This window comes from Myxine glutinosa, chromosome 12, assembly GCF_964187855.1.
Source record: "Myxine glutinosa chromosome 12, kmMyxGlut1.1, whole genome shotgun sequence".
NCBI classification, from domain to species: domain Eukaryota; kingdom Metazoa; phylum Chordata; class Myxini; order Myxiniformes; family Myxinidae; genus Myxine; species Myxine glutinosa.
In genome coordinates, this window is record NC_136272.1 from 31,282,371 (window position 1) to 31,297,967 (window position 15,597).

At 44.4% G+C, this 15,597-nt stretch overlaps 2 protein-coding genes across 3 annotated transcripts in view; one reads left to right on the forward strand and one right to left on the reverse strand.

Annotated features, from left to right (window-relative positions):
- Positions 1–3,265: 3,265 nt before the first annotated feature.
- LOC137437998 (uncharacterized) lies at positions 3,266–5,849 on the reverse strand. The gene is made up of 3 exons (XM_068132838.2): positions 5,697–5,849; positions 4,160–4,286; positions 3,266–3,921 (listed from the first exon to the last, which is right to left on the reverse strand). The coding sequence occupies exons 1-3, from the start codon at positions 5,710–5,712 to the stop codon at positions 3,456–3,458; spliced, it is 609 nt and encodes a 202-aa protein (XP_067988939.1). The 5' UTR covers positions 5,713–5,849; the 3' UTR covers positions 3,266–3,455.
- A 745-nt stretch (positions 5,850–6,594) lies between these two features.
- LOC137437993 (histone deacetylase 4) overlaps positions 6,595–15,597 on the forward strand; it is a 269,336-nt gene continuing 260,333 nt past the window's right edge. Inside the window, exons 1-2 of one of the 2 annotated variants that reach the window (XM_068132831.2) lie at positions 6,601–6,701; positions 6,829–6,910. The gene's annotated coding sequence lies outside the window, so the exon portion shown is untranslated. Of the gene's footprint in view, positions 6,702–6,828; positions 6,911–15,597 lie in introns of both variants that reach the window. The other variant, XM_068132830.2, reaches the window with a different exon arrangement.

Here is a 15,597-nt window from a genome sequence, read left to right on the forward strand (position 1 = left end):
CATGGCGTATTTTCGCTTTGCAACAATATTCTTCCATGACGAATGTTGATTTCCTGCTCCCCATTTCTCCCTTCGGTATTGCAAGTCGTACCGTAACTCATATCTTTCAACCCGATGGGTCTTCGTCAGATCTGGAGAGCTTCCATTTGTTTGTGGATTTTAACCTTTTTGCAGAGCAGTAATACAGGTGTATTACCCCCGCCACTGAAGGTGAACAGAGGTTATATTTTCATTTTGTCTGTCTGTCTGTGAGCAGGATATCTCAAAAGGTTGTGGATGGATTCGGACAAAATTTTGTGGACGGGTTCGATGTGACACAAGGAAAAATTTATTCAATTTTGGGGAAGATCTGGATCTGAATAATATAATTACCCTGCGCTCACGAAGCGAAAGCAGGGTTAAGCATTCGGGTACGTACGTACGTGCGTGTCTGCATTTTAAAAATTCATTTTCTCGGCAACCGTTGGTCCGATTGACATGAAATTTTCACCATAAGAGGGCCTCCTCCTGTATAATAATTTAGTGAATATTATGACGTCACGTGGTACGGGCGCCATCTTGGAAAAAAATTAAAAACTTTGCATCTCTATATCTCAAAAACCGCTGCACAGAAATGATTGAGACAGGTCTCATTGCAAAGAACTCTCCATGCGGAATAACATATGTGAATGATGACGTCATAGGTGCCGCCGTTATGACGTCATAATTTGACAAGTAAAAATCTTTTATCAGATCAGGATGAAATTTCTTGAGCATCTTCTCAGTATAAATTGATTCAGAAATGAAATTATAATGACGTCGTAGGTCACGTGGTTCAGACGCCATATTATTTTGAGTAAAAAGCCTGAAAAACCACTAAAATCCAATTTTCTCCAAAACGACTGAACAGATCGAGGCCAATCTTTGCAGGCAGAATCGCATACCCATGACGAACAAAAAAGTCCAAGCATGACGTCATGCGTCACATAGTTTCGGAGTTATGACGTTTTTAAGCATAAACTTTTAAAACCAAGCTCCTCCCTAATTTTTGATCCGATCGAGGGGAAACTTCACAGATGTGTTCAGCATATCAGTCTACTAAAATGACCTTTTGGAATTTGCGCTAGGTCACGTGGTTTGGCAGATATAAATAGACGAAAATATTTTTAAAAATTATAACTCTTGAACCGCTTCATTGATCGACGTGAAACTTTGTATTATAGTAGAGGTAATGAAGTATAACGTGTGCAAAATTTCAAGATGATTGGATGTACGGTCTGGAAGCTAGAAGTTGTTATTGCGTGAAGAAGAAGAGTCTTCTAGAGTGGGCATGGAATTAATTATCACACTGCACATCATGAGCAGGCAAAGTACAGAGCGACCTCACGGGGTCATTTTGACCTCAAATAAAATTCTGATTTCAGATTTGTCAATCGCTGAGGTATATTAACACATGACCAAAACAGATTTGGCAAAATTCCGACGATTTTGACGAAAATATAACATTTGTGTCTGCATTTCAGTAAAGTAAAGTGTGTGCCGTGTCAGCATTTTAAAAATTGAAACGTGGCTCATTGTAAAGAACTCCATATGGGGAATAGGTGTTGTTAACGATGACGTCATTGGTGCGATAATTATGATGTCATAATTCGACAGGGACAACGCTTAGTCTGATCAGTTTGAAATTTATTGGGCATGATCTATGCAACAATTATTTAGAGAATATAAATTTATGATGTCATCGCTCACGTGGTCTGGCAGCCATATTGGATCAAAAAAAAGAAACGTTCAAAAATAGAAGAGTCGTCTCACACCAAGTTGACTGCGCAGGGTAAGTATTCTATGAATACAATCTAGTTTGAAAAGTGATTCTTCACCATTGAGTGATAGGGCCAAAAACGATATATATAGCATATTTCAAAAAGTTGTGGATGGATTATGACAAAACTTGGTGGATTGATTGGTTTGGTGACAAGAAAAAGCTGATTAGATTTTAGTTCAGGTCCGAATCCAGATCCGGCCTATCAGTGGGATACAAAACATAAACTCTTCAACCTGGCGGGGGTGTGCGCTCTATACCGATTGCCGTTCTAGGTGTGTCTATTTTGATTCACTCGGCCGAGTTTTACCACTTACCTTACCACTTCAAGGTACTGACGCAGGAAGATTGATGCCAGATCCCCTGGCATCAATCTTCACATCAGCCACTCGCACTCCAGATCGGATCATGTCTTCCACCGATGTGATATCGTCCTTCTCTTTCACTGGCCCCAGAAAAGGCGCAGCTTTCGATTCGAGGATATTATAAACAGTATAATTTTGCAACACCTTTGCCTGTCAAAAAGTTTTCCCATTGTTACGTTTACAACATCCGTCACAATAACGTCGTCATGTTGACCGTTACAACTTGTACCTGCTGTAAGCTATTGTGCCTGCTGAGCTTGGGGCTACTTCCGGTTTATTGTGCGAAATATGGAACTTATGCATTGACGTCACGAAGCACCTAACAACCAATCGCGACGCCATCTTAGAGGGCAAACAAAGGCCCTGACGACGCGTTCATGTGTGAGTCAACTGCGATCGCAACTAATTGCGTCAACTAATTGCGTCAACTAATTCCACATGGTGAATGAATCATAAAAAATATTTTTTGGTGAAGTAACAATGGATATAGTAATGTTTGAAATGTTTCTGTAGAAATTTATACACTACATATTTTCTGTGAACAATAAATGAAGCTGCACATATGTGTACATATGTTTTGGAGCTGACACAACTGTGACAATAAAACTGCTGCAACTTTATGTTACTTGTCATTTTGTTTTGTTTCATGTGCGTATTTAACAATGTGAATCACTAATAAGGCGATACTGGTGATCCATAAAATAACACTTCCATGATAATCAGTCCATAGGAACTACTCCTGGACAAAGATTTACGAGAGCACACGCAACTTGTACGATTTTGTTCACAGTTGCTTCTGGCGATGTCCCACGTTTTATCAGTGTGATGGGAATGCGATTTTGGAGTGCAGTATATTTTTGTTTCACCATTCCAATTACCCGTTCAACATGGATCCGAACACAAGAAAGTTCTCTGCTCCAGACAACTTCTCCTTTTTCAAGTTGCTTCTTTCCCTTGGTGAATGGGGGCACCTTCACCTCGGACATCGCCATTCCACAGTATTCATCAACACTCAGTGGCAACACTGTCTGGCAATCCCAGACAGAGCCATTAATTGCAATCCCAGACATCAACAAAAAAACCACGATCGGCAAGCACAAGATCCCCTGGTATCAGTTTATTCATGAGGTCGCTGTTTTCCGTTATCTCAGTGTCCGTTGCCCTTCCTCCCCAACACTTGCTTAGGAAGCATATTGAGCCCTGTGGTGTTATACCAATTAGAAACTTTACAGTTGAATGGTGCTTGTAGTTGCTCCACACTTGTGCCCTTGCCAGTAAATCGGACGGCTGCTCTATAAACACTTCAGTGCAGTCAATAATAACTGCAACGATGACGGCATACTGAGACGTAGAGCGTCACGACTGGGCCAGTGTATCAGCGACTGAGTCTTTACAAACATTACATCAAGAACGCGGTGGAAGTTTCGTGAAACAGTTGACTGGCTGACTCCGAATCTGTAAGCTCGGTCCTCGTCAAAAATGTTCAATCGCAACTTCATGAGGAACATTAGCACTTGACCAAACTTTGTGAGTTTTTTACACGTTGGGAGAGCACGTGATGTAAACGTGAAGAGTGGCACAAAAATTGCCCAAGAAGGAAGTCCCGTGTAAAATCGGAGTTTTGCATCGTTGTTCTGAAAGTGTTCTTCCTGCAGACCTGTTGCTCTCATCTTTTCTTCCAGGTCACACACTTGAGTTCTGAGGGCAATATTGTCCTTCTGTAGTTCCTCCACGTTTTTTTCCAGTGCACGAATGTCTCTGAAAGACAGTTCCGTTTGGGTTTCAGTCCCTCCAACAGGTGGAATCTGCTCATGAATGGGGCACTGCTCAGGATTTGCATTGTGTAGTTCTAGCAGTATTGCTGCAGTAGCAGTATTGCTTGCCCTCTGAGAGGGGGCGCGCTTCCATTTCTAAGGGGGTGTGACGTCATATGCATAAGGTCCATTAGTGGCTGCATATTGCACTGTTAGCCAGCTATTCATGTCTGATAACTTACTTGCGTTCCGTGAGGTAGGCAAAATGAGTACCGGGTGATTGGTAACAGGGGCACTCATCAGCGGCACAGCCATGCTTCCAGAAAATGAGGCAACCAGCAGCCACAGGCTGCATGCGAAACAACAACCCTTTGGGAATAGAATTCTGTTTATCATCACGTTCATGCAGAGCCATTAATTGCAATCCCAGACATTTTGTGTTCAATTGTTGAGCTTTATTCAAACTCGAAGACATTTTTGGTGAACCTCACAACTACCAATACCAGGCCTCGCAAGTACCAGGCCTCACAAGTACCAGGCCTCGCAAGTACCATGCCTCACAAGTACCAGGCCTCGCAAGTAACATGCCTCACAATACCTGGCCCCGTTCGCAAGTACCAGGCCTCACAAGTACCAGGCCTCACAAGTAACATGCCTCACAAGTAATAGGCATCGCAAGTACCAGGTCTCACAAGTACCAGGCCTCACAAGTAACATGCCTCGCAAGTACCAGGCCTCACAAGTACCAGGCCTCGCAAGTATCAGGCCTTACAAGTACTAGGCCTCACAAGCACCAGGCCTCACAAGTACCAGCCAACGCAAGTACCAAATCTCACAAGTACCAGGCCTCGCAAGTACCAGAGTTTGCAAGTAACAGGCCCCGCAAGTACCAGCCATCGCAAGTACCAGGTCTCGCAAGTACCAGGCCTCACAAGTAACATGCCTCGCAAGTACCAGGCCTTACAAGTACTAGGCCTCACAAGCACCAGGCCTCACAAGTACCAGCCAACGCAAGTACCAAATCTCACAAGTACCAGGCCTCGCAAGTACCAGGCCTTACAAGTACTAGGCCTCACAAGCACCAGGCCTCACAAGTACCAGCCAACGCAAGTACCAAATCTCACAAGTACCAGGCCTCGCAAGTACCAGAGTTTGCAAGTACCAGGCCTAGCAAGTAACAGGCCCCGCAAGTACCAGCCATCGCAAGTACCAGGTCTCGCAAGTACCAGGTCTCACAAGTACCAGGCCTCACAAGTAACATGCCTCGCAAGTACCAGGCCTCACAAGTACCAGCCGTCGCAAGTACCAAATCTCACAAGTACCAGGTCTCGCGAGTACCAAGCCTTACAAGTACCAAGCCTCACAAGCACCAGGCCTCGCAAGCACCAGGCCTCACAAGTACCAACCATCGCAAGTACCAAATCAAACAAGTACCAGGCCTTACAAGTACCAAGCCTCGCAAGGATATTCAAGGTACTGACGCAGGAAGTGATGCGCGACATTAACCCCACAATAATTCAATCAACTAGTTTATCGACCTAAATCTAGGGGAGTGTAAATGTGTAATGGAGGGAGAAGGGGTGAAACTAGGTATTGGGAGAGGGGGAAGGAGGGCAGGGGGCAGAAGGGGGAGCTAGTTTGTGTGGTGGATGAGAGGGAACGAGCATAGTATTAGTAGTGCAGGCACAGACATCAACAGGACACCCCCACCCCCTAGGCAGGACTCGTTCCCAAGAGGCCGATAAGCGGATCATGCTCATTTTGAATGACCCCATCGACCTGTTTCCTGCGTCATGACGAGTGGACGGACCGGCGAGAGGTCACGGCTACGCGAGTTCGGGGAGGAGGTGTCGTCACCGCGTTCACGGGTACGCGGTGTCCGGGCGAACCGCTGGACGCCATTACAGTAAAGGGCGATTCGATAATCAGACGTTGGCGCGAACGGGCGGCACGTACGAGCCCCGTGCCCGCCGATGGCGTCAGCAGCGACCCCCCGCGGCTCTGTGCGTGACGTCATCCGTGCGTCACTCGCGAGGTCCGAATGACGTCATTAGCATCTTTATTTAAAACAGACGGCGGGAGTGATATTGTGATAAGCACCCAGAAGTCGCGTGAACTGTGAACCATTAACCAGTTGGTGTTTGTCAACTTTGGAGCGTTTTTCGTTCCATTTTACGTCAGTTTATATTTAATAAGCGATGGTTATAAATACATGGGCTTGGAAAGTTATATAAATGGTTTCAAAACGAACAGGTTGTTGATTATTACAACTCCACAATCCATAATTCATTTGATAAACACACAGACCGACATTACACACCTAATTATTATTCTGCACCCGTGAGGAAGCCGGTCGAGAGCTCCTCGGATGATGCGAGGACAGTGCGGAGAGCGAGGAGGTTGCTATGGATAACCGATTGGATGTGGCGGTAGGGAGCTTCCATTCCTTGTGTAAACGATCAGCTTCCTCGAATTCATGAGGCAAATGTACACGTAATTTTCTTCAGATCTTGACTGGAAAGCCGTATTCGTTTCACAAGAAGCAAAAACTTGTCTGTAAGGAATAGCGTCCTACAGTCCTCGTCCTCGTCGAGTCGTCGTCAACGGGAGTTATTTATAACCTACTTCCAGAAGCGCCATTGGTTGATGATTGTCACGTGATACTTATCCGTCACGCCCAGTGCTCAACATGGCGTTCCCGGCTCTCGAGAGTCTTGACCATTTCCGGATCCCGTTATAGTTTAGGCGGCTGACGTTGTCCGATGGTCGGCGATCGTTGCTGAGGTAAATACCATGGTTGCGCTTTTCGAATCGGTTTACTTTTTTTGTCATTGTGAGTTTGTTTGTTTTTAAGTGGCATATTCTCAAACACCCTCACCCCTCACCCCCACCGTGCTCCCTCGCGTGGTAGAGTTGGCAAGTCGTACCTTTGCACCCGCTTTCCTTCTCTTTCTTCCATACTCTCAACCTCATGTTTAAGTGACACGTACCAGGTGAGCAACAGGACACTTGTTACCTCGCACCGTTTGAACCTTTGTATGATTGGTTATCTCTCTCTCTCGGATAGAGCGGGAATGCTTTAACTTACCGGAGTTATTGCATTCTACCTCCGTATACTCACAACGGCATTCTGCGTCTGGAAAGCGATGTACAGTGTGTGTGTGTGTGTGTGTGTGTGTGTGTGTGTGTGTGTGTGTGTGTGTGTGTGTGTGTGTGTGTGTGTGTACGTGTGTGTGTGTACGTGTGTGTGTGTGTGTGTACGTGTGTTTGTGTGTGTGTGTGTACGTGTGTACGTGTGTGTGTGTACGTGTACGTGTGTTTGTGTACGTGTGTGTGTACGTGAATGTGTGTGTGTGAGTGTGTACGTGTGTGTGTGTACGTGTGTTTGTGTACGTGTTTGTGTGTGTGTACGTGTGTCTGTGTACGTGTGAGTGTGTACGTGTGTCTGTGTGTACGTGTGAGTGTGTACGTGTGTGAGTGTGTACGTGTGTGTACGTGCACGTGTGTGTACGTGCACGTGTGTGTACGTGCGTGTGTGTGTGTGTGTGTGTGTGTGTGTGTGTGTGTGTGTGTGTGTGTGTGTGTGTGTGTGTGTGTGTGTACGTGAGTGTGTGTGTGTACGTGAGTGTGTGTGTATACGTGTGTGTGTGTATACGTGAGTGTGTGTGTGTTTGTGTGTGTGTGTGTTTGTGTGAGTGTGTGTGTGTGTGTACGTGTGTGTGTACGTGTGTGTGTACGTGTGTGTGTGTACGTGTAAGTGTGTACGTGTGTACGTGTGTACGTGTGTGTGTACGTGTGAGTGTGTTTTTGTGTGTGTGTACGTGTGTGTGTACGTGTGTGTGTGTACGTGTGTGTGTACGTGTGTGTGTGTGTGTACGTGTGTACGTGTGTGTGTTTGTTTAACTGTGCTCATGGTAAAACATTTTGCAATTCGTTTCGATAAGATGCAATTTGCTGTATTAAAGGCCATTCTATTAACGATATTAGTTTATGATTGGAAAACTATTATTTTTGTTCAACGTTATCTCATTGCATTTATTTCGCCTCACCTGAGGAGAGGGTATTGTATTTGAGTCTGTTTGTCGGTTTTTCTGTTTGTCTGTTTGTTACTTGTCAAAAAAATCTTTTTTGGACAAGTGTGTCGAACACTCAGTTCTTGTTGAAGTGTTTGTGTGTTTCTCTGTCCGCTCACTTATACTTGCCCACAGGTCACAATTTTAAACCGATCTTCACGAAACTTCACCAAATGGTAGAGTTTGTGGTCCGACGAAATTCTATATATTTTTGAGTTCAAAAGGTCAAAAGGTCAACATAGGCCAAAGGTCAACCACTTTTCTTCAAATATCTAAAATCCTCAATTTTCATCTGATTGACTTGAAATTTGAATAGGATTTTCATATCGGCTAACTGAATTCAACCAACAACTATTTTTGAGATCAGTGTAGGCCAAAAGGTCAACATAGGCCATGGTCAACCACTTTTTTTCGAATTTGTAAAATCCTCAATTTTCATCCGATTGACTTAATTTGAATAGGATTTACATATCAGCTCACTGAATTCAACCACCAACTATTGATGAGATCAACATAGGCCAAAAGGTCAACATAGGCCAAAGGTGAACAACAATTTCGAATTTCTAAAATCCTCAATTTTCATCCTATTCACTTGAAATTTGAATGGGATTTACATATCAGCAAACTAAATTCAACCACCAACTATTTTTGAGATCAACATAGACCAATAGGCCAAAGATCAACCACTTTTTTCGAATTCCTAAAATCTTCGATTTTCATCCGATTGACTTGAAATTTGAAAAGGATTTTCATGTCAGCTTACTGAAACCAACCACCAACTATTTTTGAGGTCAACATAGGCTAAAAGGTCCACATAGGCCACATTTCTAAAATTGTAAATTTTCATCTGATTAACTTAAACTGTGAAACGATTTCCATATCAGGTCACTGAATTCATCCACTAATTATTTTCCACGTCAAAAGGATGCTCTACTGAGTGCCATTCTACTTTGTTCTGTTTTGCCAAGTGTCACTGTATGAGTGATTTCTCATCTGCTTGTCTGTTTGTCTGTTTGTCTGCACAGAATAAACATGATTTTCTCTGCAACCGTTGATCCGATTGACAGGAAATTTTCACCATAGGTGCACCTCCACCTGTATAATTTTTTAATGGTAATTATAATGGCATATGTCACGTGGTATGGGCATCATCTTGGAAAACCCAAAAAAACTTTGCACCTCTATATCTTCTAAAGCGCTGCATAAAAAAATTGAGACATGGCTCATTGTAAAGAACTCTCCATGTGGAATAACATGTATAACTCCATATGAATAACATTTAAGCTGATTCTGAGGGCCTTTCACTCTCTTACCGCAGGCAGGTTGGTGGTCTTTCTGTCTTCTACCGACTCCTTTCGGGTCTATCTCCCCCACCTCTGTCTGTGCTGTGTTCCGCAAATTTTCCTGCAGGACGCACAAGATCTGCCAGCAACCCTCTTCTGGTGAAACTGCCAAAATCAAAACTCTCTATTGAACTTCTCTCTTTTATTCCTGCCTCTGGAACAAACTCCCACACTCTCTTCAATCCCACTCTTTCCTACAGGTCTTTAAAACAGCTGTTCACCACCATCTATCTTCCCCCCTCCAAAACCTTGATCTTTTCTACCCCCGTTAATACACCCCAGATCCACATCTTTCAATCTCCGACTTCATTCCTGAAATTCCACGTAGTGTCAATTTGTTTTGTACCATGCACCCTCCCCCCCCCCCCCCCCCCCCAGCCTTCTCCCTTCAAACAGATCTCCCAATGTCCCTGTTCTCTACTGTTGTGCTTGTGTGCTTCCTTCTCTCTTCCGCCTCCCTTTATTTTTTTGTTTTTTTTGTGTTTTATGTGCTAGCTCTTAAACGAGGCTCGATCTTGCATACAAAAATAAATAAATTGTTAATAATGATCTCATAGGTGCCTCCATTATGATGTCATAATTCAACGAGTACAAAACTTAATCCGATCTAAGATGAAATTTGTTGGGCATTATCTCAGGATAAATTGGTGGAGAAAAACAATAATGATGTCATCAGTCACGTGGTTCGGCCGCCATATCTGTTTTAACACAAAAGCCTTAAAATCCACTGAAAACGCGTCCTGGCGAGGGTCTGCAATCTCTGATTGCTCTTTCTAGTTTGTTTCTTGCAAAACAACTTGTTTGTCCCAGGATCACAAAAACCCAAAGTGCTCTATCACATACTGTCCACGTCGTGTTTTGCTCTTGAGGTCCTAAAGGGTCGACTCTTGTCGTATATGTAGGACTGGCAGAATCGCCTCTCCCTGCGGGTCATTAATGTGCTAGATGGGGGTTTTATAGTAATCAGTTAATTCTTCTAAGACTATCTTCACTTCCAGAAACTTTTAATCCAATTCGTTAATGCTGCATCTTCCAGCCAGATTTGAACCTCCAGTCAAATCTCTGGGATACCATTGCCGTGTCTTCACCACAAGGCCATTTCTATATTCTAGTGCATAAAATTTGTTCTTCAGGTATAAGCCTTGTGAATCCGCCATCTGTCACAGCCACAATTGTGCATGGCCACAATAAGGTCTCTTGGTATGTTTTACTTTTAGGTGCCGTCTTCCTAGATTTTGATTGGTACATCATGAAAAGTTCGACAAGCTTTTCTTTAAATGTGGTGTCATTATGAAACTACATCTTTGTCATGCAGTAATTGCCTAACTTGAAAAAAAATTTTTGATCTGTATTTTTAAAAAACTATTTATTAATAAACTAGTGATGTAACTGTGCTACGCACAGATGGGAGCACAAAATATAACAAAATATGACAATAAATTTTATGAAAACCCATTCCCCTCCCTCTACTTTAAGACATGTGTGGTGACCCGAAAAGGTGCACAGAAAATTTGGTGGGAGTAGTACTGTTTAAAATCAATGTACCTTTAATAATGATGATGAAGCTGATCACAATGACGATGGTGTGGCTGGGGAGGGTCGATTGGCTCTTGTGTGCCATGATGAAGGAAATGTGTTATTACAGGAAAAATAGCAAAAGGTTTCAAGCGGACGTGGTGTGATGTCAAGCTGGAAAAGTGTGTACACGGGTACAGACAATGCGGAAACAGCGAATGTTTCCACTTTCCACATGTGATAACTGTCACAGTTGAATAATCCTCACAACCTTCCATTCTGATCTACGACAAAACATCCCTTCTTCCTGCCCATTTAATCACATCATTTTCTCCAGCTCCTTTAAACTCAATTTCTCTATTTTTATTCTAAGCAGCATCATTCCAATTACAAATGAATATAGTGGGGCAACTTAGCATAACAATTGTGCATTTTGTGAGGAAAGCACCAAATTTGGCACACTAGTAGACTATCATATTATGAAAAGATCTGGATATTGGGCCATCTCAGATTCAGAGATTTGATTTTTGCAAGATTTCGATTCGATTGGGATCGAAGAGAACACCTTCTTCGTCTTCTGTACAGTGAAGTTGCCAGCCCTGAATTCTCTGGCTACATCTGGGTGCTTCATTGGGAGTGCAACCATGTCCCTCAGGTGAACAGGGACCCACCTGGCATAGTGTGTGTGGTCTAAGGCATGGAACCATGGGACCAGTTTCGTCAGGGCATCAAGGTACATCGTGAATGAAGCCTGCCGCAGAGAACGCACGTAGACCAGTACCAACATCTCTAGTTCCAGCACAGTTGCCCAGTACTGAAAGTTGGGAATGTCTTCTCCTCTCTGGTGACACCAGTCTTCGAACTCAGGCAGGTCTTCTGCATCATCAGCATATGTCATACAGTGGCGTTCATACGCATGGTGTTGCAGGATATGCAGTGCCGCTGCAGTGATTTGATGAGCTCTTCTTGGGCGGGTGACGTGGGCAGCTCGCAGGAAGGAGTCGGCCGTCCCTGGCGTTGCAATCTCAGCTTGCAAATCTGCAAAATCTGCAAATCTTGCAAAAATCAAATCTCTGAATCTGAAAAAAACAAAAACAAACAAAAAAACCACCTTTAGAGGCCATTTTTCCCCGCAAAGCGGGGGTTGGCCTTTTTCGGGCACCGTGGTTGTTGTTGTTTTTTTGGTCCCCTTTTTGAAGCAATGTTTTACGGCCGGATGCCCTTCCTGCCGCCAACCCTTTTTGTCGCCTTTTACGACAAACAGGGAATTACCAGTGAACTGGTACTCAATTTTCGAATCTGAGATGGCTCAATATCCAGATCTTTTCATAATATGATAGTCTACTAGTGTGCCAAATTTGGTGCTTTCCTCACAAAATGCACAATTGTTATGCTATACTTAGCTTAGCTACCGGACTAATACTATAGCATTAAAAAAAAAAAAACCACCGTTTAGAGGCCATTTATCCCCGCAAAGCGGGGGTTGGCCTTTTCGGGGACCGTGGTTGTTGTTGTTTTTTGGTCCCCTTTTTGAAGCAATGTTTTACGGCCGGATGCCCTTCCTGACGCCAACCCTTTTTGTCGCCTTTTTACGACAAGCAGGGAATTACCAGTGAACTGGTACTCAATTAGCCGACCTCGGAAGGATGTCAGGCTGAGTCAACCCCCCTGGCGTTAATTCAGCGATCGACCGGGATTCGAACCCAGGATCCTAGGATCCTAAGCTGGCGACCGGGATTCGAACCCAGGATCCTAGGATCCTAAGCTGGCACCCTCGCCGCTAGCCCAACACCATGGTAATACTATAGCATTAATATAACAAAATACAATGTTACAAACACTTGTGAGGTAAACTAATATAAATACCGTTCTGACATTACATCCGAATAGGGGGTAGTTTCGTATGGGTGGAAACTCAAAATCATAATTGTGCTGAGGAATTTATGAAACCTCCCACCTAACTTTGGATACTGGCTGGGACCCACTTCCTCCCCTCCTCTCCCCTCTCCCCAAAGGTACCAAAGAAGGTTTGGTGGGGCTAACCCCAAAGCTGAGGGAGTAGTTCGGGGACAGACGGACACTCCTGCTTTATAATACACACGCTCCCTATGGGGGTGACAGGAAAGGTCATTCCTTTCTGGGATATATAGATTACAGTAGATCTAGGGTCGGGCCTCAAGAACGTCTGGGTTGTGTTTATTTACCAAGTTTATTGTGGAGAGCTCACCAAGTGGTTTAAGCATTCGAGCAAGCACTCAGTTCAGAATCGTTGATAAGGATCGACTGGCTTGGTGGGCACGAGCTAGCTGCTTGGTAACTGAACCCACTCCGGGGTTCCTCTCTTTCAGTTTCGTGTTAAGCAGCAGGAATGACTGTTTCAAAAGGTAATGAAATGTGTTTGTGGTTTATAATATTGTTATTAATTTTGGGGTAGGCATATATAGATTTAGGTAGATCTTATAGGTATCATGCTTTGTCTGTCATGCTAGATAATCTCACCTGTAATAAGTTCTGTGTTTAGGCGGTTTGTCGGGGTAAGAGTGTACCTGTGATCATACAAGCATGATCCGGTGATAAATATACTGAGACGCAATAGAAACTTAGCACTTGTTTTGGAATAGCATAAAATTGTCATGGTTCAAAATAAGACAACACAACAATTTGGACACAACAATTTCATCAGCAGAGTTGTAGAGGGTGTTTCTGTGCACCAGGTTCGATATCGTCTGGTGTGTGCACCCAATGCGACGTGCCACCTCACGGTAGCTCAGTCCGTATTCCAGCATGCCCAGGGCACGCTGCCGTTGATGACTTGACAATCGTGGCATGTTGACAGAAATGTTCATTTTGCACTGGCGTTTATAAGGCCAATATCCAGACATCACGTGCTGCGAATTAAAATCATCACATACCCCTTGAGCAATCGCTAATGGTCAAAGCAGGTGTTACGCACCTGGGCCATGAAGAGAACGACTCAAAGGTGACGTGACCATGTGTGACCGATTTGTCTGTAGGGGGTACACTGACTTGCCAAAATAAGTGCACATATTACATTTGTGCATTGTGATTACTGGTAATTTAAGATCGAAAAAGTGATAAGTTTCTATTGCGTCTCAGTATAGCTCTAGGGGATAAGGATAAGACTCCATAGTATGTGAAACCTGTGATCTACCCTTTGTCCCGTATGGCAACGCACTCTTATAGACACTTAGATGGGCCCTTAGTGCACACATTTATTATCCCCCCCGCCCCCCTTACAATGACTGACCATAAGAACTGACCGGAAAAACCAACAGACCGCGGCCGCGCAGTACGCCACCATGGCGACAAACATCGTGCAAGGCAGGCAATAGCCACGCTCAGGAGGGCTCTTGATTGACAGGGAGGAAGGGCGAAAAAGGAGCAGGGCGCCAAGCACTCGGCCAATGAGTGGACACCAACGCGGTGAGAAGATTCAGGAAGGTGAAGGAACAACACACTGATTGGCCACCGACCAATGACACCTCGGCCAATCAGTGCGGAAGGCGCGAACATTCGGCCAGTCAGTGTGGAGGGCCCGAAGGAGGACGCAACAAGCGACACACTGATTGGAGGAAAAGCGCCAGTGACGTCAGAAGACCACGAGTAAAACCGCTCGCTCGCCGGCATTTTGAGCTCTTCCCTTTGCCTCTTGCCTTCCCTTGGCTGTCCCTTCATGCTGGACCTGTTCTTGCCTTTGGACTTTTGACCTGTTCTTGCCTTTGAACGTTGGTGGAGAGACCAGCACCGACGATTCTCTTCCCCTGCGTTTGCATACGAACGACGAGCGAGGCTTGCGGTTGGAGCGCTGACGAGCGATCGCGTGGGCACGCCGAGGGGTGTTCGCGCCAACGCCCGAGCAGTTCGCGCCTACCGGAGCCGCGTCCGGGCGCGAGCTTGGGGCCTGGACAACAGAGACAGATACGACGCACCACATTCCACAACATGACGAGACATCTATTTTATTAATTCATTCCTGTGTTGTGTCTGTGGTTATTCCTGTGTTGTGTATCTGAAGTCTGGTGTGGGGAAGTCCCAATTTAGAATTTAGTTTCTTCCGTCGTGTTTCTTTGATCTCGGGTCCGTAATAAATATTCCTTTTGTACATTCTAAATTCCGTTTTTGGTTTGATTTATTGATTTCAGGTTGAAGACGCCTGCGGCCGTGAAGGTAAGTCGGCATAGTTCATCCCGGCTCGTGTATTGGTCCACCATCAATTGGGAAACGCCTCCATTAAAGCTCGTTTTGGCCATCCACGATTCCCGGTCTTAACCGAGGGACAATCGCGCGACAATATTTTCCTACTTCTATTAGGGGGAGCTCCCACGAAAACGGCATGTTAAGCTCTTAATACACGTTAACATGGCGTTTGTTCAAGGAGGAAAAGCCCCTTGGAGAAACAGGATATTATTACGATTAATATTGTTTTGTTATAACATTAATATTATGTTATTATATTTCTTGTTGTTGTTACATCTGTTATGCATCTGTTATATATACACCACAACACGCAACCCCATTGGCAGGGAAAACCCTTAGTCCTCCTGTCAAGTTTGGTTAAGATTGGATAAGTAACGCTCGAATGTATTGCTGTGTCAAATCGTCATACAGACAGACAGACAGACAGACAGACACCAAATTGCATATTGTACTATGATAGATAACTCGTGGATACTGCTGCTTAGAGGGCCCTTCTCGTCCTACGCTCGGTGGGCAATGTGCTGCGGCAAA

Bases quoted from the DNA above. Each gene is read 5' to 3' on its own strand.
- LOC137437998 (XM_068132838.2), bottom strand. The intron at 3,922-4,159 runs GTAAGTTATCAG...ACTGTCTTTCAG, and splicing joins GCCTACCTCACGGAACGCAA to AGACATTCGTGCACTGGAAA.